This window comes from Lissotriton helveticus, chromosome 2_1, assembly GCF_964261635.1.
Source record: "Lissotriton helveticus chromosome 2_1, aLisHel1.1, whole genome shotgun sequence".
Lineage (NCBI taxonomy): Eukaryota > Metazoa > Chordata > Amphibia > Caudata > Salamandridae > Lissotriton > Lissotriton helveticus.
Genome location: NC_136059.1, coordinates 21,598,545 through 21,623,252, shown reverse-complemented (window position 1 = coordinate 21,623,252; position 24,708 = coordinate 21,598,545). Strand labels below are relative to the sequence as shown.

General features: G+C 46.9%; 1 protein-coding gene across 1 annotated transcript in view; it reads right to left on the bottom strand.

Moving 5' to 3' along the window:
• The window catches only part of LOC144817672 (uncharacterized), a 207,389-nt gene that overhangs the window by 131,618 nt on the left and 51,063 nt on the right, over nt 1-24,708 (bottom strand). Inside the window, exon 3 of the mRNA XM_078674402.1 lies at nt 2,170-2,325. Within this exon, the coding sequence (XP_078530528.1) occupies nt 2,170-2,259 (90 nt within the window). The 5' untranslated portion in view covers nt 2,260-2,325. The remainder of the gene's footprint in view (nt 1-2,169; nt 2,326-24,708) is intronic.

Here is a 24,708-nt window from a genome sequence, read left to right as displayed (position 1 = left end):
ACAGCCGCCCATGAGGTTTTCGATCAAAAATGAAGAATTTGTTGACCGATCCAATACGCGGAGAATAGGGAAACGTGTACAGAAACAATACAGTTGAGGGTAGAGTGGATTGCACACCGAGGGGAACTCGAAGAGCAGTTTTGAACCGGAGTGCAACAATACACGTCCAAACCAGATGGCGGAAAAAAACAATCTAACAATGAAGTCGATACCCATGTGCACTATCACCGAAAGGAGGAGTCACCTTACCACGTGACTGGGAAGACTTCTTCGAAGAAAAACAACTTGCAAACATACGACCCAAAACTAGATGGCAGGAGTATGCAAAGCATGTGTATCTACAGCACATATGCCTTGAACATATGTTTTTGGAGCTTGCCTGTTCACACTGATGAGGTCAACTTACCTTCTAATGGGTTTTTATTTTTAACTATCTGCAGGTTTTGAAAATCCACCACAAGAGACCATTTAAGTGTATTCTTCGTCTTTAATGATGATTACAGCAGAATGTGGTGAGAAAGACAATGCACACATGAGGTGGAGGCTATGTGTTGTCAATTTGACAAAGTATTCTGGGAAAATTACTGTAGTATAACGCTTGACAGCCCAGGCAAGACAGAAAACACATACATGCAATGAATCTGAGAAGACACTCAAACAAAAGTGTCTTCTATCATCAGATGAGAGAAGTCACACTGGGAGAAGCCATATAAATGTTCTGAATATCACAAGTCTTTCCTTACAAGGAAAACATTGACGCTGCAACAGACTTCCCACCACAGGAAAAACCTTACAAATGTGTACAATGTGGCAGGGCATGCATTAGAAAGGGTGTATATTAAAAAGGCAGAGCTAAGAAGACACCAGACAGGTCCACACTGGGGAGGGGCCTCCGGAAGGTGACAAAGCATTGATTACAAACTGATGTCAGGGCTGATCTAGGTACTCACCACAATATCACCACTCTCGAGGGTCATAGTCACCCAATCAGATCCCTGGGGGTGCCTCCAAACTCAATGACAGGTTGGGGTGTATAGGTACCTAGTAGTAGTCAGAAGTTTGAGCACTTGTAACTAATGCATAGATTGGCTCTTAACCTGGTCCAAGATTGTGGCATCTGAATACAAGGCAATCCACTTCCTCCCAAACCAAGATGGCACCACTCCCAAACTGATGCACCTAATGACTACCTTTGCTCCATAAATACGTAGATGACGGGTAGAGACTTAAAGCTCAACACCACAACAACAGATCATGGCTGGTGGACAGTGGCAAAAATACCAGCCCACCGCCATATGTCCCACTGAGCTCAAGGCCTCTCCACGGACATCAAGAGAAGATGGAAACCTAGGGGTAAACATGGACTTAGAACTATCTTTCATACCATGTCAACAATGTCATAAAAAGCATCTTCTACACAATGAAAACAGTGCTACGCATCTGCGCATAGCTTGGATACCAACTCATCACACACAACATGGGAACACTTCTCACATGGGATCCAAATTAAAGAAACTCTCCTGCCACCACACACCCTAGAAAGGGTAGCATGTTTTCCCATGTAAGCAAGCGCTTCAGTGCCCCACATAGAGGTGCTAAGAGCGCTATACAAATGTAGGAAACCAAACAATACAATACTGGATGCATACCTTGGCCTTCTTGTATTCCATGCCTCCCTTCTCCCTGTTCCAGGCTGCACCCCCTCCACTGTTGAAAGCCTTCTACCTGCCACTCTCCCATCCCAAGCCTAACATGGTACTTCTGACACTTGTATGGAGTGGAGTGGTGTGGCTCACTGGTTAGAGCGGCAGACCCGGAAGCAAAGGACGGCACGGGACCAGGGTTCAATTCCCGACGCGGCAGGGTCGTGGACCAGGGTCAGCGGACTTGATAATTCTTGCTTCGGTGCCTACTCTAACCAGGGATCACACTCGGCAACTCTGGGCATTAGCTTGCCTCATCTCCACAACGGCCCCATCAACGCCGGGGATGCCTGGTTTCACCTTGGAGATACCCAACAGGGATCATCTCACAGGGAAAGCCAGGACGGGTTCCCCAGTGGTCTACAGCGCTGGGACGCCCCATTGCTGGGGTAGCCATGCGCTTTACAAGACAACCTAACATAACATAACATAACATTCCTGAACGGCATGCCCAGCTGATACTCACCTGAATGACCCACTCGCTGCCCAGATACGAGAACCCGTAGCTGAACTGGTAAGGGGTCTCGTTGACCATGGTCACGCAGTAGTTCCCCATGGTGGGCGCCCAGCTTCACGCCTCTGGTGCTCCGAGGATGCTGTGGCTGCTACAGGCCAGGTATCCCTGTGGTATCAAGACATGTGCATATGACACAAAGGAAGAAGAGTGGGAGGGCAGAAAGAGACAATGATTGACAACACAACCTGCACAACGGTCTATAACAACTTAACTTCAGAAACTCTGGGAAGCAGCAAAGGCACTTGTATGAAAACTAGAATAGAGAGGAATGTAAGAGACTAAAGCAGGTGCCCCCAGGTGTGAAAGCTGCACAGAGAGCCCCGCAGTAGAAGAATAAAAGAAATTGTGTGACAGCATGCACACAACATACAACAGCACCTTAATAACCTGCACAACCAGCAGTAACAGTGACAAGACGTACAAATCACCCACAAACTTGTAAGACCACCTCACCTGATAGCAAAGGGGCCAGAAGACTAAAGTAAACACTCCCAGCAGCAAACCCAAGTCCAGCACCCCGGCACCAGAGACATTCCTACTCGACAGTCCAAGTACCGAAGAAACCTGCAGCATTGCACTATGCTGTTATAGCATATATGTAGCGCTTACTACTCCTGAAGAGGCATTGAAGCGCTTTAACCCAGGCAGCATGGTGCCCCGAAGCTGAAGGTTACTGGTTCATTCCATGGTTATGGATCATTGTAGGATCCTGGGACTGGTTTTGTGCAGTTTCTTTGTGGTACCTTAAATGGATGAGTCAAGAGTGCTCAGTCAAAGGCAGTGTGGATTCACGGTGCTAGTGGCTGGCACTGAGAGATGTACTGGAGGTGATGAGGTGGGTGTGGTAAGCTGTGAGTTACAAAGAAGAGAGGTTGTGGTTTGTGAAATGAAGTGCACCCAGTACAGGAAAAGAGGTTTGCTTCTGGAAACTTACAGTCTGAGGACGTAAAACTAGAGAAATAAACAACATTATTGACCCCTGAGATAGTGCTATATTAGGTACTTTTGACAGGCGCTAGGATCAGTCTAACAGTGCGTCTGCTGCTAGACCACCACTTCATCCAGGTCAACTAATGAGCCCAGGGGCAGAAAGGTTAGAGTACGGGGGTCCGTCGTGCCAGTATCAAATGGGTTCTGCAAATGCTGTCTGGACATCTTTACAGCCTTAACGCTGGGCTCAAAGTAGAGATTGCAAAAGCAAAGTGTGATCCCCTTTGAATGCCTCTGAATTAGCCTGGCACAGAATGGGGATGAGGGCAGGCACCTTGGACGGTGGATGTGTATTGCCTGGGAGGGGGTGGACAGGCAGTCTTTGCCTGGGAGGGGATGAGCAGGCAGTCTTTGCCTGGGAGGGGATGGGCAGGCAGTCTTTGCCTGGGAGGGGATGGAAAGGCAGTCTTTGCCAGGGAGGGGGTGGACAGGCAGTCTTTGCCTGGGAGGGGATGGGCAGGCAGTCTTTGCCAGGGAGGGGATGGGCAGACAGTCTTTGCCTCGGAGTGGATGGGCAGGCAGTCTTTGCCTGGGAGGGGATGGACAGGCAGTCTTTGCCTGGGAGGGGATGGACAGGCAGTCTTTGCCTGGGAGGGGATGGGCAGGCATTCTTTGCCTGGGAGGGGATGGGCAGGCAGTCTTTGCCTGGGAGGGGGTGGACAGGCAGTCTTTGCCAGGGAGGGGGTGGACAGGCAGTCTTTGCCTGAGAGGGGGTGGACAGGCAGTCTTTGCCAGGGAGGGGGTGGACAGGCAGTCTTTGCCTGAGAGGGGGTGGGCAGGCAGTCTTTGCCTGGGAGGGGATGGAAAGGCAGTCTTTGCCAGGGAGGGGGTGGACAGGCAGTCTTTGCCTGGGAGGGGATGGGCAGGCAGTCTTTGCCAGGGAGGGGATGGGCAGACAGTCTTTGCCTGGGAGTGGATGGACAGGCAGTCATTGCCTGGGAGGGGATGGACAGGCAGTCTTTGCCTGGGAGGGGATGGGCAGGCAGTCTTTGCCTGGGAGGGGGTGGACAGGCAGTCTTTGCCTGGGAGGGGATGGACAGGCAGTCTTTGCCTGGGAGGGGTGGGCAGGCAGTCTTTGCCTGGGAGGGGTGGGCAGGCAGTCTTTGCCTGGGAGGGGATGGAAAGGCAGTCTTTGCCAGGGAGGGGGTGGACAGGCAGTCTTTGCCAGGGAGGGGATGGACAGGCAGTCTTTGTCTGAGAGGGGGTGGGCAGGCAGTCTTTGCCTGGGAGGGGATGGAAAGGCAGTCTTTGCCAGGGAGGGGGTGGACAGGCAGTCTTTGCCAGGGAGGGGGTGGACAGGCAGTCTTTGCCAGGGAGGGGATGGGCAGACAGTCTTTGCCTGGGAGTGGATGGGCAGGCAGTCTTTGCCTGGGAGGGGATGGACAGGCAGTCTTTGCCTGGGAGGGGATGGGCAGGCAGTCTTTGCCTGGGAGGGGATGGGCAGGCAGTCTTTGCCTGGGAGGGGATGGACAGGCAGTCTTTGCCTGGGAGGGGTGGGCAGGCAGTCTTTGCCTGGGAGGGGTGGGCAGGCAGTCTTTGCATAGGAGGGGGTGGGCAGGCAGTCTTTGCCTGGGAGGGGATGGGCAGGGAGTCTTTGCCTGGGAGGGGATGGGCAGGCAGTCTTTGCCAGGGAGGGGATGGGCAGGCAGTCTTTGCCAGGGAGGGGATGGGCAGGCAGTCTTTGCCTGGGAGGGGACGGGCAGGCAGTCTTTGCCTGGGAGAGGATAGACAGGCAGTATTTGCCAGGGAGGGGACGGGCAGGCAGTCTTTGCCTGGGAGAGGATAGACAGGCAGTCTTTGCCTGGGAGAGGATAGTCAGGCAGTATTTGCCAGGGAGTGGATGGGCAGGCAGTCTTTGCCAGGGAGGGGATGGGCAGGCAGTCTTTGACTAAGAACAAACACGCTTCTGAAGGACACGTACACCTTTGCTGACTTCCCTGTGACCTGGGCAAGCTGACTCCAGTGCCCAAGGCCAAACCTGTTCAGTCAGTCCCTCTCCCAATGGCCGAACAAGATAGTATCAAGGCACAACATGCCATAAACCTTTCATCGCACACAAACCACGCCTAATCTTGCACACACCTGTCCCTGTTTCCTACTTTATGACTTGCTTTACGATGAGGAGGTGCCCGATTTTATTGGAGGTCCGTCGATATCTGATGAGAAAACTGGGCCTTGCCGGATAATTTATTGTGGGCTGGACAAACTGAAATATGGGCTTGTCATCATGACTCTGCTTTTTCCTTTGTAGGGAAAACATGTGAATGGTCAACCGAAATGTAAAGAATGTTTGCCTAAAGCTTAATATTTTGTATAAGAAGAGAAGGCTGGCTTTGTAAGATTGAGTAGTCTCCTGAGAATATACACCGTGTTGTACTTCTAGGACGCCTGTTACTTGGTTGCAGCCAATAAACTCGATCTTTGACTTCACCTAGAAGAGAGGGCCCGATGTAGGTAAAAGGGAATTTCCGATTTCAAAATACCGAGGCGGGCCGAATCGGTATTCTGAAATCGGAAAACGAGATGTAGCAAACAAACAGCGAAATAATAGTGAATCGGTCGGCATCGGTAATGTGAATCGGTACGTACCGAATCGGCATGGACCGAATCGGAACTAGCCGAATCGGCTACCACCGAATCGGAAATAGCCGAATCGGCTACCACCGAATCGGAAATAGCCGAGTCGGTAAAATCAGAATCGGCAATTACCGAATCGGAGGTATGAAAACACACCCATGGCCAAAAAGCCCATAGGAATGCATTGAAGAAACCGAATCGGTAAAATCCGAATCGGATGATACCGATTCGGATTACACCGAATCGGTAAAATCCGAATCGGATACAGCCGATTCGGTAAAAGCCGCTTCAGCCAATGAGGTGGCTCCCCCTCCCCCACCCAAACAGGGAGTGGCAACCCTGGCAGGTGCAGCCAATTAAGAACTTTCTGGAGAGCCAGCCTGAGCTGAGCAGTCACAGTTAGCAGCAGTGGGAGTAGGAGTTAGTGAACTGTTCAGAGCAAGATGGAAAACCAGAGTGAGAGCCAGAAGTCCAGCCAGAAGAGGAAGCCTAAGTTCAGCAGCACCGAGCTGCAGGTGTTGGTTGAGGAGGTGGTGAGGGTGCACCGGCAGCTATTCGGAAAGCTGTCCCTCAATGTGCCAGACAGCACCAAGAGGAGGCTCTGGAGCGTAATCGCCCAAAAGGTCAACGCTGTGGGTGTCACCCCCAGGTCCCTGGATGAGCTGAAGAAGCGCTTTTACGACATCCGCAGCCTGACCAAACGGAAGATGGCAGAGATCCAGAAGCAGGCTGGAGTCACTGGTGGTGGCAGGAACCCGGCGCCACCCCTCACCGAGCTGGAGGAACTGGTCTCCAGCACCATTGAGAGGGAGAGCGTGACCGGAATTGGGACCCTGGACAGCTCAGCCAGAGCTACAGCTACAGGTAAGAGGCATGCGCATCAGGACACACCCTACCAGACACCTCCCCATTAGACACAATGCATGGCCAAACCCCAGCACAGTACTGTAACCAACATACAAGAGACAAGCATCATGGTACATCCAGTCAGCAGAAGGTATCAAAATATGGCAGTGCAGAATCACAAGACATGAAACAGTGGAACACATTCTACGGAGATGCTAGGACATGTGGAATGCTTTAATTGTACTGACTGTAATACATTGGCACACTATTTACAAATGCTTCTTTGTACCTAGGGGCACCATCAGGCGGACAACCACTGCCAAAGGAGGCAGCAGCACCATCTACCACTGCACTCGCAGGGCCAAGCACGAGTCAGGCTGCCAAGGAGGAGGAGGAGGAAAACACCATAGGGCTGGGTATTGAGGGAGACCTGGAAATTGACTTTGATGCACTTCACTCCCCACTAATGCAAAGCACACCCCCCTTGCAGTTCTCCCCAGGGAACTCCCCGACAAGGGAGCTCTTTCCACCTACACCAGCTCCTGCCACTGTGGCTCCAGTACACCCTGTCCTGGGAGCAGGGGCTCAGGCCCCGGCCAGCACCACACCCCCACCAGTGGCACCCCAGCCCACTCAGCAGGCGGGCAGCAGCAGTACCCGGCGCCGTGCCATTCCCACCACTGCAGAACCAGCACGGGAGGCCAGTGTGTTCCGGGGCCTCGAAGGTAATATGGTGAAGATCCAAAGGCAGCAGGCGAAATCCATCATGGCATGCCAACGCCAGCTCCTGCAGCACAACCTGCAGATGGGGGAAATGGTGAAAGGATTTCAGGCCTTTGTGGCTTCCAACAAGGAGGCAGTAGCAGGTTTAGGCAGGCTAACCACTGCCATCACACAGTTATGTGGCAGACTGGAGGAGCAAGAGGTGATGCGCAGGCGGGATGCCCGGGTGCAGAACCGCTCCATAAGCCGCCTTGCTGCAGCAACGGCACGACTCTGTCAGCGCAGTGCCAACATGGAGTCTAGTCTGGCACAAAATACCGCAGAGTTGACAAGGGGAATGGCCCGCATCACAACAGCAATGGAGGCCTTGATCATCTCTACCACTGCCGCAAATCCTGCCCTGGACCTGGGGGATGCTGGGGACAGCAGCAGCCGCAGCAGCCCGGCCAGCGCTGCGTCAGAGCCACGCAGGAGCACCAGGCGCTCCGCAGATGCCGCTGGTCATTCTGAAGGGGGTGAGGGACACCACAGTGGGGCTGTAAAGCGCTCAAAGAAATAGCCTAGCAAGGGCGGGTGAGGCAACCTGGACCCTAGACTTTTGTTTTCATTGCTATTACACCTTTTTTTAGTTGCACATCAGTGCAGTAACTGTGTAGCAACAGTATTAAAAATTGCTTATTCAACACAACCATTCACCTGTCTGTGCATTTGTACTCACTCAGAAATAGTTTGCTGTTATCTCCTCACGTCTATATCTGCCATCATTTGGCGTACACACCCCAGCTGGCTGTGTTAGTGGCACAGCTTCGTCGTCATCATGGTCCTCGTAGTCACTCAACTCCACCTCAGTGCCCTTCTTCACCGCAAGGTTGTGTAACATTGCAGAGACAGCTATGATTTTGCAACAGGTGATGGGGGTGTACTGCCTTGCACCTCCACTCTTGTGCAGGCATCTAAACCTGCTTTTCCAGATGCCGAATGTCCTTTCCACAACATTCCTGGTGCTTTTGTGGGCACGGTTATACCTCCTTTGGCTGGGTGTAGAGGGGTTGAGGTAGGGGGTGAGAATGAATGAGCGGAGGGCATATGCACTGTCGCCTAGAAGGAAAAGGGGTAAAATTACTTACATGCATACATGTATTTCACTTTGCTGTTTTTGGTTATGGGGGGCTGATGATGTGTCTCACCTAGGAGGTATCCTTCTCCAAATTCCCCAGCCATCAGCCGTGCATAGATGCCGCTCTGTTGGAAAATGTAGGAGTCGTGGGTACTACCCGGAAATTTTGCTACCAGGTCTGTGATGGTGCTTTTCGCATTGCAGATCACCTGTAAGTTGATGGTGTGAGTGGACTTCCGATTGCGGTAGATGTATTCTGTGTCAGATGGTGGGCAAATCGGAATGTGTGTGCCGTCTATGCAGCCAATGATGTGGGGGAATCTTGCCATCTGGTAGAAGTCTGCTTTGGTCTGTACCAGTTCTGCCTGGGTTGCAGGGAAGGAAATGTAGTGGGCCATCCTCTGGATCATGGCATCAAGGAACTTGTGGAAGAACCTTGACAGGCTGCTCTGGGTCACCCCTCCTGCCACAGCGACTACACTTTGATAGCTGCCAGATGCCAGCAGGTGTAGGCAGCATAGCACCTGCACCTGCACAGGGATTGCGTGTGCCCTTGGGGTGGGGTGCTGCAACAGGGGTTGGAGGTCCCTAATGAGGTCTGTGATGGTCTCTGAGTCCAGCCTGTACCGCTGTAGGATCTCTGCATCTGTCAGCATGACCAGGGTGATACGCTGTCTGTATACCAGCTCCTCTCTTTGCCATTCCCTCTCTCCTTGCTGCTGTAGCCGTAGCCGCCTCGCTATGACATAAAAAGCTGCCATCCTGCAAGTTGCAATGCATTTTGGGGCTGTTTTTATGGGTTGGAGTTGGTTACCACCTGATCGTAATCCATGGTAATTACCGAGTGGATTCTACCGATTTTGAGCCAAAATCAGTGTTTCTGTGCCTCCCTACATCTCCCCTTCTGTCCGAAGCGGGGATTTTCCCGATCGGTGATTCTACCGAATTGGTAGGTTCTCCGATTTGGCTTCTGTCCGATTCGGTGTCTCTACCGAATCGGTACATGGACCGATTCGGCTTATGTCCGAATCGGTGTCTCTACCGAATCGGTACATGGACCGATTCGGCTTATGTCCGAATCGGTGTCACTACCGATTCGGTACATGCACCGAATCGGCTTATGTCCGAATCGGTGTCACTACCGATTCGGTACATGCACCGAATCGGCTTATGTTCGATTCGGTGTCACTACCGATTCGGTACATGCACCGATTCGGTGTTTGCATCCGATTCGGTGTGTTACCGATTCGTACAGTATCCGATTTTCGGTATGTACGTATCGGATTCTTTTACATTCGGTAATCATTCCGATTGGGTTTTGGGTCCGATTTGTACTTATTTTTTGAGCCCTACATCTCGATGCCAGTGTACCGATCGGTAAGGGCCCTAAATCGGTATTTTCGGCCGTTACCGATCGGTAACGGCCTACCTACATCGGGCCCTCTGTGTTTCTGTAGTCTGAGCAGGAAGAACCCGAAGTCTTTGGGTGTTGTCCCTGGCACCGCTGGGTTACCGGTTCGGTACCGGTTCTGAAAAACCCAGTACTTCAGTTGGCGCCCCATGTGGGGCGATATCAGCGGTACCGGTCCAAGCCAGAGGTTCGTGAGGAGCTTCGTGTGAAAATTCTGGAGGAAGGCCGCCACTTCATCGACCCCTGCATGTCAACGTGGTCCGAAAGTCTTTGCTGCGAGGTTCCCCGCTTCCCGACGGCTACGAAGGACTGCTGCCCTGACTATCGCCCTGCTTTGGACCCTTGACGTTTGGTAGAGCGAAACGATAGACGAGTCTTCTGGTGACGTCATCGATACCTCAGTTAAGTATAAGTGGAACGTCTCCCAGTCCTTAGTTTGCTTCTTAGTTTGGGTATCCCTTTGGGATCTTTGATTTGGAACTTGCAATTACCAAAGCCGAAGGACTCGTGTATTCACGAGAATATCGTATTCGATAATCCTTTGAAGTTTTGAAGCTAGACTAGAGAGCGAAGATGCCTGGTCTTAGCAGACTGGAAATTTGTTTTGTCTTGGTTGTAATAATAGGGATTCCCGATTGGAGGACTCGTGTCCGGTTCCTCCGATTGGAACTCCGACCTATGAATTATATGTGAAACATGGAGTAGGCCCCATCACATACAATGAAGTGTGGATCCGATACACCAGAAAGGATAGTGTTTTAAAATGGCCCCAATATGGTAGCTTTGACACGGAAATTTTAGACAATCTAGAAGTTAAACTTTTTAAGAAGAAAGCCCGGCCGGCAATGTTTGACTCTTTCCGCCTATGGCGTAAGGAGGCCAAACAAAAGGAAATTAAATTAGAGAAGAAAAATAAGAGAGAAAGGGGTATTTCGATAATGCAGGCTGCTATGCAGTTTAAAGATAACGAAGAGGAACAAATGAGCGAGCAGTTCACAGGCAACGTAAAATGGTAATCGATAAATGCTATCCAGTTTTGCCGCCTCTTCAGCAAGATGCAGCAAATGAACTTGAGAAAGATCCCCTAATGTCGCATTTGTTGAGTTCGCCACCCCCTTATGCGCAAAATGCTACGGCACCTCCGCAACCTTTAGCTGCGCAGCAACCTTTGGTTGCATTGCCTCCTGCTCCTCCACAGCCACCAGCTGCTCTCCAGTTGGCTCCTATTCCTCCGGTGCAGCCTCCTCAAGGGCCACCGGCTTTAACATCTGCTTTGCCTTTACTTCCTACAACTTTGACCACTATATCAACTCCCTCTCCTGGTGTTCATCCTGACACTGCCTCTGCGTCTGCCTTGCCTCACCCTGCTTTTCCGCTTGTCTTTTCATCATCTTCTCCCTCTGTTCGACAAAGAGTGACTAGCACTGTCTCAAGTCTTCTATATCCGTTCTTTGGGGCGACAAGTACGACCCCTATCTCAGAGCGTACACAGTTGCGTAGTCAACTGCCTGATTCTAGGGAGAAGGAAACATTGAATTACTTGGCACGTAAATGGGTTACTGATTCAACGGGTTATGACCTAGAGTCTGTTATGGATGTCTTCCATCAGTGGGAAGCACCAAAGCAGAGATACGTCTTTGAGAAAATGTGTACTTTCCTTTTCTGAGGATTTAGAAGAAAATGATTTGGAGCCTAATCCATCCGAGTTGAGTCGTGTACGGTTCGAGTTTTCAAAAGGCACGATTGTAGGTTCAGATGTTGAAAAAGCGGTTGCGACGTTATTATCCTTCAGGAGTGAAGGCGTTTCTCGTTCATTGTTTGATTCCTCTGTTAAAAAGAAGGTGAGACAGTATCCCATGAGAGAAGTTCCTCCGGTATGGAAGGAAGCAGTGCAGGTGGATGCCGCTCTTCATATTGATGCTGTACCAGCACATTTTCAGCGTGTTTGGGTACATGTTCCATGGAAGCGAGCTGAAGTCTAGGCCCTTAAACAGACATTGCCTGATCCCCATAAGAATCCTGCAGGGTATTACAAAGAGTTGTCACAGACTGCAGGTTCATGCATCATGAATTTAGCCGATATAGACATGTTGTTTGGAAATGTTGTTCCGCAGCCTTTATGGGGAAAGATTCGTCATGCAGATCATGATCAAGAGTTAGGTGACTCATGGGCCAATATTACTGCTGCAGATGGCCGACAAGTTGGTGGTGCTAAACCCGAGCCTTTAGTAGCAGATCTCTCTGGTAGGATCATTAATTACATGAAAACTTTATTGCCTGCGATGCGTGTAAATTGGGATAAATTGTCTCCGTGTAAGCAGAAGAAAGATGAAACAGTGTCTGATTTCTTCACCAGGTTTGAAGAAACGTTTGTCGATCACAGTGGTCAAGATATGAGTACAGAAGGTGGTCAACGGTTGTTCGTTGACAAGTTTGTGCATAATTTGCTTCCCGAGCTGTGTAAGAAATTAAAAGACTCAGAAAGTTCTTTGGCCGTTTCCTCTTCAGCACAGATATTGGCTACTGCACAGTATTATGAAAATCGAGATAAAGATGAGAAAGATAGGACAGAGAAGAAAACTAAAGAGTTAAAAACGAAGGTTCTGCTACAGCAAGCGTATCCGCCACGTGGTGGTCAGAACAACTATCAGCAACCTCAGCAGTACCAGAGAAACTCGCAAAGGGTCGAGTTTTCTCAACAACGTGTTCCTGTAGGTCCCAATCAGTGTTCATATTGTAAGGAAGAGGGTCATTTCAAGTATAGTTGTCCTATCTTGTTACAGCGTATGAATGGTGCTTCTGGTGCACGAGGTCGAGGTGTTCAACAAGCGCCTAGAGGTAGAGGACGTGGAAATTTCCCCCAGAACGCACGTTCCTTTCCACCGCAAAGTTCAATGAATAGGTTTGATCAGCAGGATAACGCGTCTGGTAGGACAGCTCAGTACTATGCTGATGACTACTATGCAGAAGATGAACATATGGAAGGTAATGATTGCTAGGACAGCCATAGACAAAGAGAGGGAGTTGTTTCAGTTCCAGTAGATCAGAGTGGACCTTATGTTGAGGTGATTACATCAGGTGTGTCAGAGCCTTTTCTGTTGGATACTGGTGTTACAAAGAGTTCTATTATGTGACTCCTGTTGCGGTGAATCTTGGCTGCTGACCCTTCTGGAAGCATTTTTCGCTGCCTGCTCTGCCTCTTGGGATCCTGACCTCCCGCCTCCCGCCGCCCGACCCTATATCCAGCTCAGGGTGAGGCCGCCCTGCGGAGCGCGGAGGGGAGAAAAACTACATTTCCCAAGAGCCTCCACGACGCTACTCGCGTCAGTTGCGCGCCAGGAGGCGCATAAATTACCAGTCACCCCGGTCGAGTGGGTGACTCCTGTTGCGGTGAATCTTGGCTGCTGACCCTTCTGGAAGCATTTTTCGCTGCCTGCTCTGCCTCTTGGGATCCTGACCTCCCGCCTCCCGCCGCCCGACCCTATATCCAGCTCAGGGTGAGGCCGCCCTGCGGAGCGCGGAGGGGAGAAAAACTACATTTCCCAAGAGCCTCCACGACGCTACTCGCGTCAGTTGCGCGCCAGGAGGCGCATAAATTACCAGTCACCCCGGTCGAGTGGGTGACTCCTGTTGCGGTGAATCTTGGCAGCTGACCCTTCTGGAAGCATTTTTCGCTGCCTGCTCTGCCTCTTGGGATCCTGACCTCCCGCCTCCCGCCGCCCGACCCTATATCCAGCTCAGGGTGAGGCCGCCCTGCGGAGCGCGGAGGGGAGAAAAACTACATTTCCCAAGAGCCTCCACGACGCTACTCGCGTCAGTTGCGCGCCAGGAGGCGCATAAATTACCAGTCACCCCCGTCTCGCGGGACGCGAGCGGGACGCCCGGAGCGAAGCCCGGGCAAAGGGCGGGCCCTCTGTGGCCGAGGTAGGCCGGGCTGGGCCCTGTTATTGTAGATTTATTCGTTATTTTTATTTTCGCTGCTCTGATATTGCAGCAAACTTACAAACATTAATATACGGATGATCTCTTGACTATATTCCTGCTATCTGTTTATTGTGATCTCCTCGGCTACCCTCTGTAACCGACTATTTATATTTTTATATTTGGTGTCCGAATATTTGTGATTGCCTATTAAACGGAAGGACTATATCTTAAAGATTAATCATGTCTACCAAGAAACTACGTTCCGGGAAAGTATTAAAGGATAAAGAAGAGGTGATATCTGAACCTACACGCCTGAGGAAAAAATCAGAAAATAGTGCGTTAATAAAAGGTCAGATGCAACTGGAACATATTTGGGAAAAATCAGGAAATAAACTTGCAAAAGACCCAATAATTTCTAAGTCTGGTCTATCGCCTCACTCCCAATCACAAATTAAGTCAGAAATAGATTCAAACACTGGTGTACCGATTGAATTAAAACAATCTATTTCCCCTCAAAAGATGGACAGTATTTTCTTGGCACATGATCATAATATTTTTACTGAAAGAGAAAAGGAAGGTGAAGACTTTGCTGCTACATCCATCTCCACTAGTATTGATCTTGAACTTTGTGGTCGATACATGGATAAGAAACCCTCTGCCCAGGTTGTGGACAGTAAAATTCCAATTAGAGCAACACCATCTGGAATGCTTCTATATAGTAGCACTCCATCAAACAAATCTCAAGATGACTATTTAACACACAGTGATTTGAAATCTCCTCACCTTAACATATCAGGGATTTGTTCTTTTGTTCAATCTAGCTACCCAAAAAATGAGAAACCGATATCAGAATCGTTGATAGCGCTTGAACAAATATTGTCATCTATACTGTTGCTCCTTGGTAAATTTGCTGTGAGTTCTGATTGTATTCTATCTTCTGTGTCTGAGATTTTGAAGGAAATGTTGGCGAAAAAGGGTGCTAATGTTCAAGCACCGACCTCTGAACCTGTAGTAGAAAAGATTATATTACCCTCTACTGAATCCGCAGCTCAGAGCCTGTCAATTTGTACTAATCTTTTGCAGGGCAATATTCCTTTGAAATTAACTGTCAAAGCAGACACCCATCCACCCCCGAAGAGCTCTGTCCTATCTCCCATTGGAGAGAGTAAATCTATAAAACTCACTGACAAAGATGATAGTTTAATAGAGATGGTGCAAACGACGGGAAATGATCTTTTTCCAATCTTTGTCAATGAAAAAAAGGGCCAGGATGGAGTGCAGGCTCAGACTAAAACTAGAAAAGAAAGAATAAAAGGAAAAAATAGGAAGTTATTACGTAAATATAAGAAAAAAAGACCAAGGCAAATTATTTTCCAAAGCATATGTGCTGATGCACGAGAGGAGTCAGGAAATGGGGAAAATCCACTATTGAATATAACCAAAAATAAAGCAGTGGGTGATGCACTTAATGATGTATTAGAAGATAGAACGATTAGGAGCTGTACAAATGAGCTGTCTCCTGCTCATGTGGTACTAGTCCCGGAACCTTTATCTGTGTTGACTGATGTTATAGACATTCCGCCACAAATAGTAAAAGTACTAAATCCAACTGCATTTACTTTCCGACCCCAACTTAATACTATTAGTGGCCCAACTCCTCAACCAATAAAATGTGCAATGAAAACAGTAGATACATTAATACTGGATTTTCTTCCGTTGTTTGATCAAGATGTAAAAATGAATAGATCTTGGCTTCTTAACTGCTTTAAAGAAACTGAAAACTTAAAACTGATTCTGTCGAATGATATTGACCTGGTTTTCCCAGTAAAATCAAGCATTGGACAGCGAACAAGAGTAATTTTTTATTCAAAAATAATTACTAATCTTGTTTTACAACAGGCAGAATTTTTCCAATGTAGAGGAATTGATGTACTGCCACATTATAATAGATCCACATCTACTGCCCCTAGAGATAGTATTAATAATCCAGCATCTATATATGATGACGGTTATTCTGGTAATAAAGATCTGAAAATCTGGATCTCAAAGGGCAAAAGAATGGTATCTCAGGCCTTGCCATTGCCTGAACATGCAGATGTTCCTTTAACAGAAGACAATCAGATGTGGAACTGGCTGCCGGGGGTTCTTTCTACTAATTGTGTGAACAACCCAAGACTTTTCCAACATCTTTAACAATAATTTAAAAATTGTCTCTTGGAATGCTGCTGGCATGTTTAATTCCCCTGAGAAATTTGACTTTCTATCTAAATTAAATGTCGATGTAATATGTTTGCAGGAGACGTGGTGTAAAAGGCTCCCCTATGTAGGGAATGAGTTTTTTGTCCTAGAGGCCCCTGCAAAATCTTCAAAAAAAGGCCATGCGAAAGGAGGAATCGCTTGTTTGCTATCTACCTCTTTTCAATGGCATTACACGCATTATTCTGATTCTAGTAATCTTTTTCAATCTATAACTATCACTAACCTGGGCAAAGTTGGTACGCGGTCTTCGTTTGTTATTTTAAATGCATATATTCCCCCTGAGGAATGTTTTAATTGTGTCATGAAGCGAATGTTTTCCTATGTAGCGAAGCTAATGAATGCTGAATATCCCCCCTATATACTAATGGTTGGAGATCTAAACAGTAAAATATCCAACTCTACTCTAGTTAAGTTTAGAAATAAACTGAAGGAAGAAGTATATAATATACCTCAAATGTCCTGGCCTCCTAATATAAAAACTAGTAAAAGAGGTAAGATCCTGTTGGAGGAACTAAGCCTCTTAGAAGGGCTTATTATTAATGGCAGAATGCCCTCTGATAGTCCTGCCCATTTCACACATGGTTCGTATAGGGGTGAGTCTATTTTGGACTATGCCATTACGGATTTTGAGTCATTCCACTTGATTGAGGATATGGAGGTCACTCAATCTATACTGAGTGATCACAAAATAATAAATCTGACTCTTTTATTAACCCCTTCTGAAACTAATGCTTGGTCCTTAAAGCATAGAGATCTCTCTATTGATCGAAGATCGGGTAGATGTTTTTGGGGTTCCTCTCCCATGAAGGATGTACAAAGCCTTCTGGCTCAAACCCTATTAGAACTTGACCAGTGGGAGGGAACAGAATTCCTGCAATTTGAAACTCTTATTAAAAAAGTCATTGGATTCGCCAAGAAAAAGGGAGGCCCAAAAAAACCTCACTTTTCACCTAGTCCACTATTTTTCCTGAATAGGGAGATAAATGCACTAATCAGGAATCAGTATCTTAATAGAACGGTAGAAAATGAGTCTCTACTAGCATTATTAAAACGCAGAAGAGTTAGATTGAGACTCAAACTGAAAAAAGAAAAAGAGGATCTTCTTTGGATTAGCCTGAGGGAGGCAATAACCTTTAATCGAACCAGAGAATTCTGGTCTATAATAAGAAAAGGTTGTGGTACCATAGTAACTCCCCGTCCTATATCCATAAGCGAAAAAGTCTGGACAGTATTTGTAACCGCATTATATGCCCCAAATGAAGTATTGGAGGATACTGGTATGATGGAATCAAATGATTTGCAAAAATGCAATTTACCTACAGAAAAAATAATAGTGTCGGCAATAAAGAGTATGCGCTCTACTGGAGCCATGGGCCCAGACGAACTCCCCATGACAATCATTAAGCAGGATATTTCTACTTGGAGCCGGATTCTTCTCCCCTTATTTCAGGCCTGCTTTTTAACTAGAACTGTCCCTGACTCCTGGAGGGGCAGTATATTAATTCCTATATTTAAAAAGGGGGATCGGGAGCTGCCATCTAATTATCGCCTAATAGCGTTATTGGATGCCATAGGGAAAATTTTCGCTAAATGCGTATTAATGTTAATTGTGGAATGGGCAGAAACTAATAAGATTTTACCAATGGAACAAACTGGTTTCCGTGAAGATCACGGAACGCTTGATAATTTGACGATGCTACAGGTGATCAGTGACAAGTATGTACGTATCCGTGATGGTGGCTTATATGCCGCATTTATTGATTTCTCCGCGGCGTTTGACAGAGTGGACCGTCCAACGCTGTGGAGAAAACTGGCGACATTGGGTATGCCAGGATACTTACTTGCGTTGGTCCGTTCTTTGCACATGAATACATGGTGTAAGGTACTACAAGGTGGTGAAGAGGGTCTTACAACATCTATTCCCTCTCAGAACGGCCTCAAACAAGGGTGCATGTTAACACCTATATTGTTCTCTTTGTATATAGCCGACCTCCCAATTTTTATTTCATCTTGTGAGGGTGCTGCTCCGAAAATTGGAGGATCTGCTATATCTATTCTAATGTACGCAGACGATATTCTTATTTTGGATTTGACCCCGAAGGGTCTATCCAATCGCCTGCTTGCATTGCATGAATTTGCTGTAGCACACCATATGAAAATTAATTCGTCAAAAAGTAAAATCATGTGCATTTTTGGTAAAAGAAAATGTAGATCGAGCAATTATAGGTGGTCTATAGGGGGGCAAAGGCTAGACGTGGTTAAAACATATCCGTTCTTGGGTAAAATAATATCATCTAATCTTAGTGAGACACCTCATATCGAACATAACTCTCGTAAAGCATTGACCCATGGAAGGGGGTTATGTTCGTTATATAATGCTACGGGGAAGAGACATTTCTCTCTTTTTTTGGAAGTCTTTAAAGCAAAAGTGCCAGCTACTCTCTTATATGGAATAGAATTAGTGGAAATGAAATATTGGGGATTCCTTCAAAAAATGGAAGGACGGGTGCTTCGGAAAATTATGTCCCTTAGTAATGCATGTTCTACTTCTTCATGCAGACTAGAATTTGGACTCCGCAGCTGTTGGACACAGGGATTGGTGGCACTAGTAAGATGGGTAGCATGCTTGGCTAGAGGAAAACCAGGTACACTAAGAGAGCTTGTTAAAAAGGAATTACTGGGTAATCTTAATGATTTTTCCTCTCTACTAAAAAATTTTAGGAAAGCTGTGGCCCTGTTGGAGTTGGATGAGGGTACCCTATTTTCACTTTCTCCTTCTGAGCTTAAAATTTCACTAAAAAGAGCCTCGTGGGAGTTATGTTATAGGTTGGATACCCTTGCCCAACCCAGATTATATAATAGGGAACCTCTGCTGGAGACATACTCCCCCAAGCTGACCCAACAATATTTGACTTGGAATATTCCTCATGGAGTGCGTAGGTTATGGTATCTCCTACGACATGATTTACTCCCACTTAATTCACTCTTAGCAAAATGGCACGGGAGCTCCCCGATATGTAATTTTTGTGATGTCGCTGTTCAAGATCGTAACCACGTCTTGTTTGTTTGCCCTGCCTTACGTTCTTTGCGATTTAAGTGGATTAAACCCATTTGTCTACAATTGGGAATCTTAAATGTTAAACGGTTTATACATGCACTTTACTGCCCTCCTAATGAATTGTTTTGTTGTAGAATTTTTAGATTTTTTAAAGGGTTCTTAAATATTTATTAGGTTGCTGTAACGATGCCGTGGTTCACTTTAAAAACTGATAACTGTTATGTTTTGTCCTGTATTACTAATTATGTAAGTTTATATATTTATATTATTTGTCATTATTGTATTATGTAATGTCTATTTTTTATGTGGCCCTCATTGAGAGCCAAAACATAATAAATAAAACTTGAACTTGAAACTTATGCACTCTAAACTCCCTGGCGCACCTTTGTCTGGTGAAACGAATGTTTCAGTAGGTTTTTCTGGCGCCCCGGTTAGGAACCCAGTTTCTAGTCCTATGTCCCTTTCTGTTGGACCTTGCGAATTGGAAGCACCCCTTATTTTAACAACAGGTTGTGGTGAAAACTTGTTAGGATTGGATTTGTTGAAGAGATTGTATGCGACTTTGTATTGTTCTCCTTCGGGAGTACAACTTACACTGGGTAAGAAAGTGATCTCTCCAATGTATTTGTCAAAGGACAAACTTCCGACAGAATTGTCGTTTCTTCCCGATATTCTTTGGGCAACTGGTCCTAACGATGTGGGTCTTTTGGAAATACCGCCATATGTCGTTACATTGAAAACCAATGTTAAAATGCCACGCATTTCCCAATACAAGATTTCCAGTGAAGGTGAGAAAGCGTTGCTAGCGATCATTTACGATTTGATTGAAAAAGATGTAATTGAAGAGACAAGAGGAAACGTTTGCAATAGTCCTGTTCTGCCTGTTTTGAAACATACTGATCCTTCTCAGCCACCTGTGTACAGGTTTGTGATTGACCTTAGAGAGGTGAATAAAATCGTTGTGCCACAATTTCCAGTTGTTCCTGATATCACTGCCCTTCTGACTATGATTCCAGCTTCCGCGACTTGGTTTTCGGTGATTGACTTGAAGAATGCTTTCTTCAGCATCCCGATAGCTGAGGAGAGTAAGGATATCTTTGGATTCAGTTTAGGAGGACGAAGCTTCCGCTTTAAACGCGCTCCCCAGGACTACTGTGAAAGTCCATCGATATACAGTCAGGCTTTAAAAACACAGCTAGATACGATTGTTTTACCTGATGGCGCTACCCTTATTAAGTATGTTGATGATTTGCTTGTTGCTGCAGATACTGAGGAAATCTGTATAGAAGCCACGTTGTCATTGTTGCGTCATTTGTGTGATTTGCATCACAAAGTGTCTCTTTCGAAATTGCAATATTGTCGACAAGAAGTGACCTACCTAGGTAGTCTCTTATCGAAGGAGGGAAGGAAACTGACCCCAGAAAGAATTCAGGCAATAGCGAAATTGAGCGTGCCAAGGACACAGAGAGAAGTGCGTGCTTTCTTGGGCATTACATCATATTGCAGACAATGGATACCAAATTTTTCTTTGTTGGCCAAACCTTTGGTAGCGTTAACTTGTAAAGATACACCGAATCCCCTTCCGTGGTCTGAAGAGTGTCAGAAAAGTTTTTCCGAATTGCGCAATGCATTATGTTCGGCTCCTGTGTTGGTTACCCCCGACTACAGTAAGCCCTTTACATTGTATGTCCATGAGAAAGAAGGTTGTGCATTGTCAGTGTTGACACAGTTGTTTGGGGACAAGCAGCGTCCATGTGCGTATTTTTCGTCAACGTTGGATCCGGTAGCTAAAGCATTGCCGAGTTGTTTAAGAGCAACAGCGGCAGCAGCTGTTTCTATTCGACAGTCTGCTGGTTTAGTAATGAATAATACATTGATTGTGATGGTTCCACATGCAGTAGACACGTTGTTAAACAGGAACAAGACACAGCACTTAACTAGTGCTCGGCTGTCAGGTTACGAGTTGACACTGTTAGAGAGTCATGTTCACATAAAAAGATGTAACACGCTTAATCCAGCTACGTTGTTGCCGATTGTAGCAGAGTTAGATGCTTCAGAACAGCATGATTGTTTTCTCAGGACAGAAGAAGAGACGAAAGGGAGAATAGACCTTCAGGACAATCCGCTTGTGAGGTGTGATGGTACATTATGGGTGGATGGTGACTTTGCATACGATTGTTGAGGCTGCACGTATCCCACATAATTCAGCTCAAGCAGCAGAATTGATTGCACTTGCGAGAGTGTGTGTGTTGTCGAAAGGAATGAAAGTGACCATCTATACCGACAGCCAGTATGCGTCTGGTGTGGCTCACATTTTTGGATGATTGTGGAAAGAACGTGGATTTCTGACTTCGCATGGAACCAAGATACAGCATGGCCAGTTGGTGAATGAGCTCCTGGAATCACTTACTTTGCCGTTGCAAGTTGCGATTGTGAAAGGCAGTGCACACAAAAAGGTGACGGATGTTGTTGGTCGTGGAAATGCATTTGCTGATGAAGTCACCAAAGAAACAGCAAGGGATGTTATGAGTCGAATGTATGTTGAGGGCCCTGCGAGATGGATTGGTGACGTTGGAATGTGTGAAGACACGATAGAGAGTGTGAAGTCGATTCAAGCTGAAGCCACAGAGAAAGAATTGAGAGTGTGGAGAGAAAGTACGGGTAAAATGGATGCCAATGGTTGTTGGGTTGAATTGTCAGAGCATCAGCGATGGTTGTTACCCGATGCGTATCTGCTTGCAGTGGTTACAATGGCCCATGGAATGGCTCGTATGAGTGTGAAAGGGATTTGCAAGTTGTTGGCTCCAGTATGGCAAAATGCTGGAAATCCTAAGTGTGCAGAGAATGTTGTCAAGAATTGCATGGTGTGTCTGAAGTACAATCCTGGTAGGGGAACCCCAACTCCAGCTGGTCATTTTGCGCCTCCTACGTATCCGTTCGAGGTTTTGCAGCTAGATTTCATCCACATGGAAAGGTGCAACAATTTGAAATACGTACTCGTTGTTGTTTGTGCCTTTTCAAGATGGGTAGAAGCATATCCCCTGAAAGACAACACTGCCTTATCCACAGCTAAAGCCCTTGTGAAAGAATTCTTCCCTAGATTTGGAATGCCGAAAATGGTCTGGAGTGACAATGGGAGTGAATTTGTGGGTCAAGTGATGAAGAAAGTATGCGAAGGGCTAGGCATCCAACAGAAATTTCACACTGCAAATCACCCCCAATCAGCTGGACTAGTAGAATGCTACAACGGCACGTTAAAACTTAAACTGGCCAAAATCCAAGCGAGCTCTGGTCTTAAATGGCCTGACGCTCTGCCTTTAGCACTCCTATCAACAAGAATGACTGTGCATTCTCGAGTGGGACTTAGTCCTTATGAGATTGTGTTCGGCCGTCCGGCCAACATATGGGGAGTGCCAAGGCCGAAAAAATTCAGTGAGATCGAACACCCTGTTTTGCTTGACTACTTGTATGAATTGATGGCTAAATTGCATGTTTTACACCAACAGATTCACAATACTCTGCCTCAGGTCTCTGACGCTCCAGGACACCCAATCAATCCTGGATCCTGGGTGCTGGTAAAAACGCGAACGAAGAACGACCAGCCCGGGTGGACCGGCCCTCACCTCGTCCTTCTGTCGAGTGGAAGGAAAGAAGCACTGGATCCACGGTGTACACTGCAAGAGGGTACCTTTGCCTCTGCCGTACGACCAGTGGGTCCAGGAGGGCGTCGCTGACTCAGAGACTGAAACTATGCCTCGATTTCTGCCTTTCAGTGATGCACGTATAAAAGAAACAATTACCGAGAAAGAAAGTGACAATCTTGCAAGCAGCTGTGCCGCCGTCAATTCGATTGGACACTACAGAGCCTGAACTTCTTTTCCAAGATCAGACAATACCTAGTAAGAAAAGATATAATCTGAGGCCGAGAACTATGGAGAAATAAAAAGATACTTTTCCTTGCTATTTTTGAAAGTGCAGCCCTCCCATCTGAGAAACTTTTTTATTTTTGTTTTTCGAACCACCATCCGGGTTCCGCTGTAGGGTCGCGGTTGCCCAAAGTCTTTGGGCTGCAGCTGAAGACGTTAGGTCGACAGTTCTGGTTGTTCTAAGGGAGTTGCCCTGGACTGACAGAAGCAATCCTTAGCATAGAACACCCTACCATCGCGAGCAGCATTTTAGAGAGGATGGAGTTTTTCGAGATGGAGAGACCTGCCAAAGAAGTGAACTCTAAAGCCAGGATATGTAAAATGATGACCACAAAACGCTTTTTGATATTGTGCATTTTCATGTTGTTCAGTGTAATGGTGTTTTTAATAGAATATGTTTTATTCTCTTTTCGAGTGACATTTGCACCCACTACATCGCCCATACCTCCTTCTTCTACTGTTTCCTCACATTCTTTTCAACCTCTTCCTGAACATGAATCCGCTAGGAGATTAGAGTTTATTAATAACTCCTTTGTTCAGCTTTTGCACCAACACCAACTAGTAATGAACACGACTAACTGTTGGGTGTGTGTTCTTATGCCTCACACCACGGATAAAGGTATTCCTTATTTGGTCGTGCCATTCAGCCACAATGGTTCTGTGTGGGCATACAGAACGATGTTCATCTATGCACATGAAGTCTACCCCCTACGTTCTGTAACAGACAATCCTAAGAATAGTGCTCTAGTTAAGGGTATAGTAGACATGATTAAGGAAGATATTTCCTACGAAACTATCCCGAGAGATGAGACGCTAGTATATATAGGATGGAACGTAACCGGATATGGAGCTACTTTGAGTGAGAAACAGCAAGCTAAGAGATCTTCCCCGATTTGGATTGTACCCCATCAGGGTCACCTATGTCTGCAAGGTACTGGCAAGAATCCCAGAGCTCAGCTAGGGAAGAGTATCTGTACTGAAACATATGTGTTTGCGTCTCAGACTTCCCCTTCGTTTTTAGCAGCTAAGGGTACCTATTTCATCTGCCATGATAGAGCCTATACATGGTTGCCCCCTGACTTCTCGGGCACATGTTTTGTTTCGTTCCTGTTGCCTCCCACCTACACAGCTGCGGCAGATTACCATAAGACAAGGATAGTTAGAGGTGTCTTCAGTAAAGAAGACACTGCAGGACAAGAATTTGGGGACTTCGTAAAGGGGTTTCTGCCGTTCTGGGGACCAATGGTTAACAGCAGGAACATAAGGCAATTGACAAGGGTGGTTGAATCCACCGTAATTGAAACTGCTGGTGCCCCTAGTAACTTGACTGCTGAACTCCAGTCGGATCGTCTTATGACCCTTCAAAACAGGGTCGCGTTAGACGTCATCCTTGCAGACCGAGGTGGGGTATGTAAATTGATCCAATCGAGTTGCTGTGTTTTCATTCCAGATAACGCTCCAACAGTGTACCAGGCCATCTCCAAACTGCATAAGATTTCCGAATCTATTCATGTGGATAAAGGAGATTGATCGTTGATGGGATGCTTCTGGGAACTGGTATCCGCCTGGGGATGGAAAATTCTGATGGTCGTTGGGATGATCTTAGCCATTCTTTTCCTGTTCTGTCTGTGTGTACAGTGTGCTCCTGCACTATGTG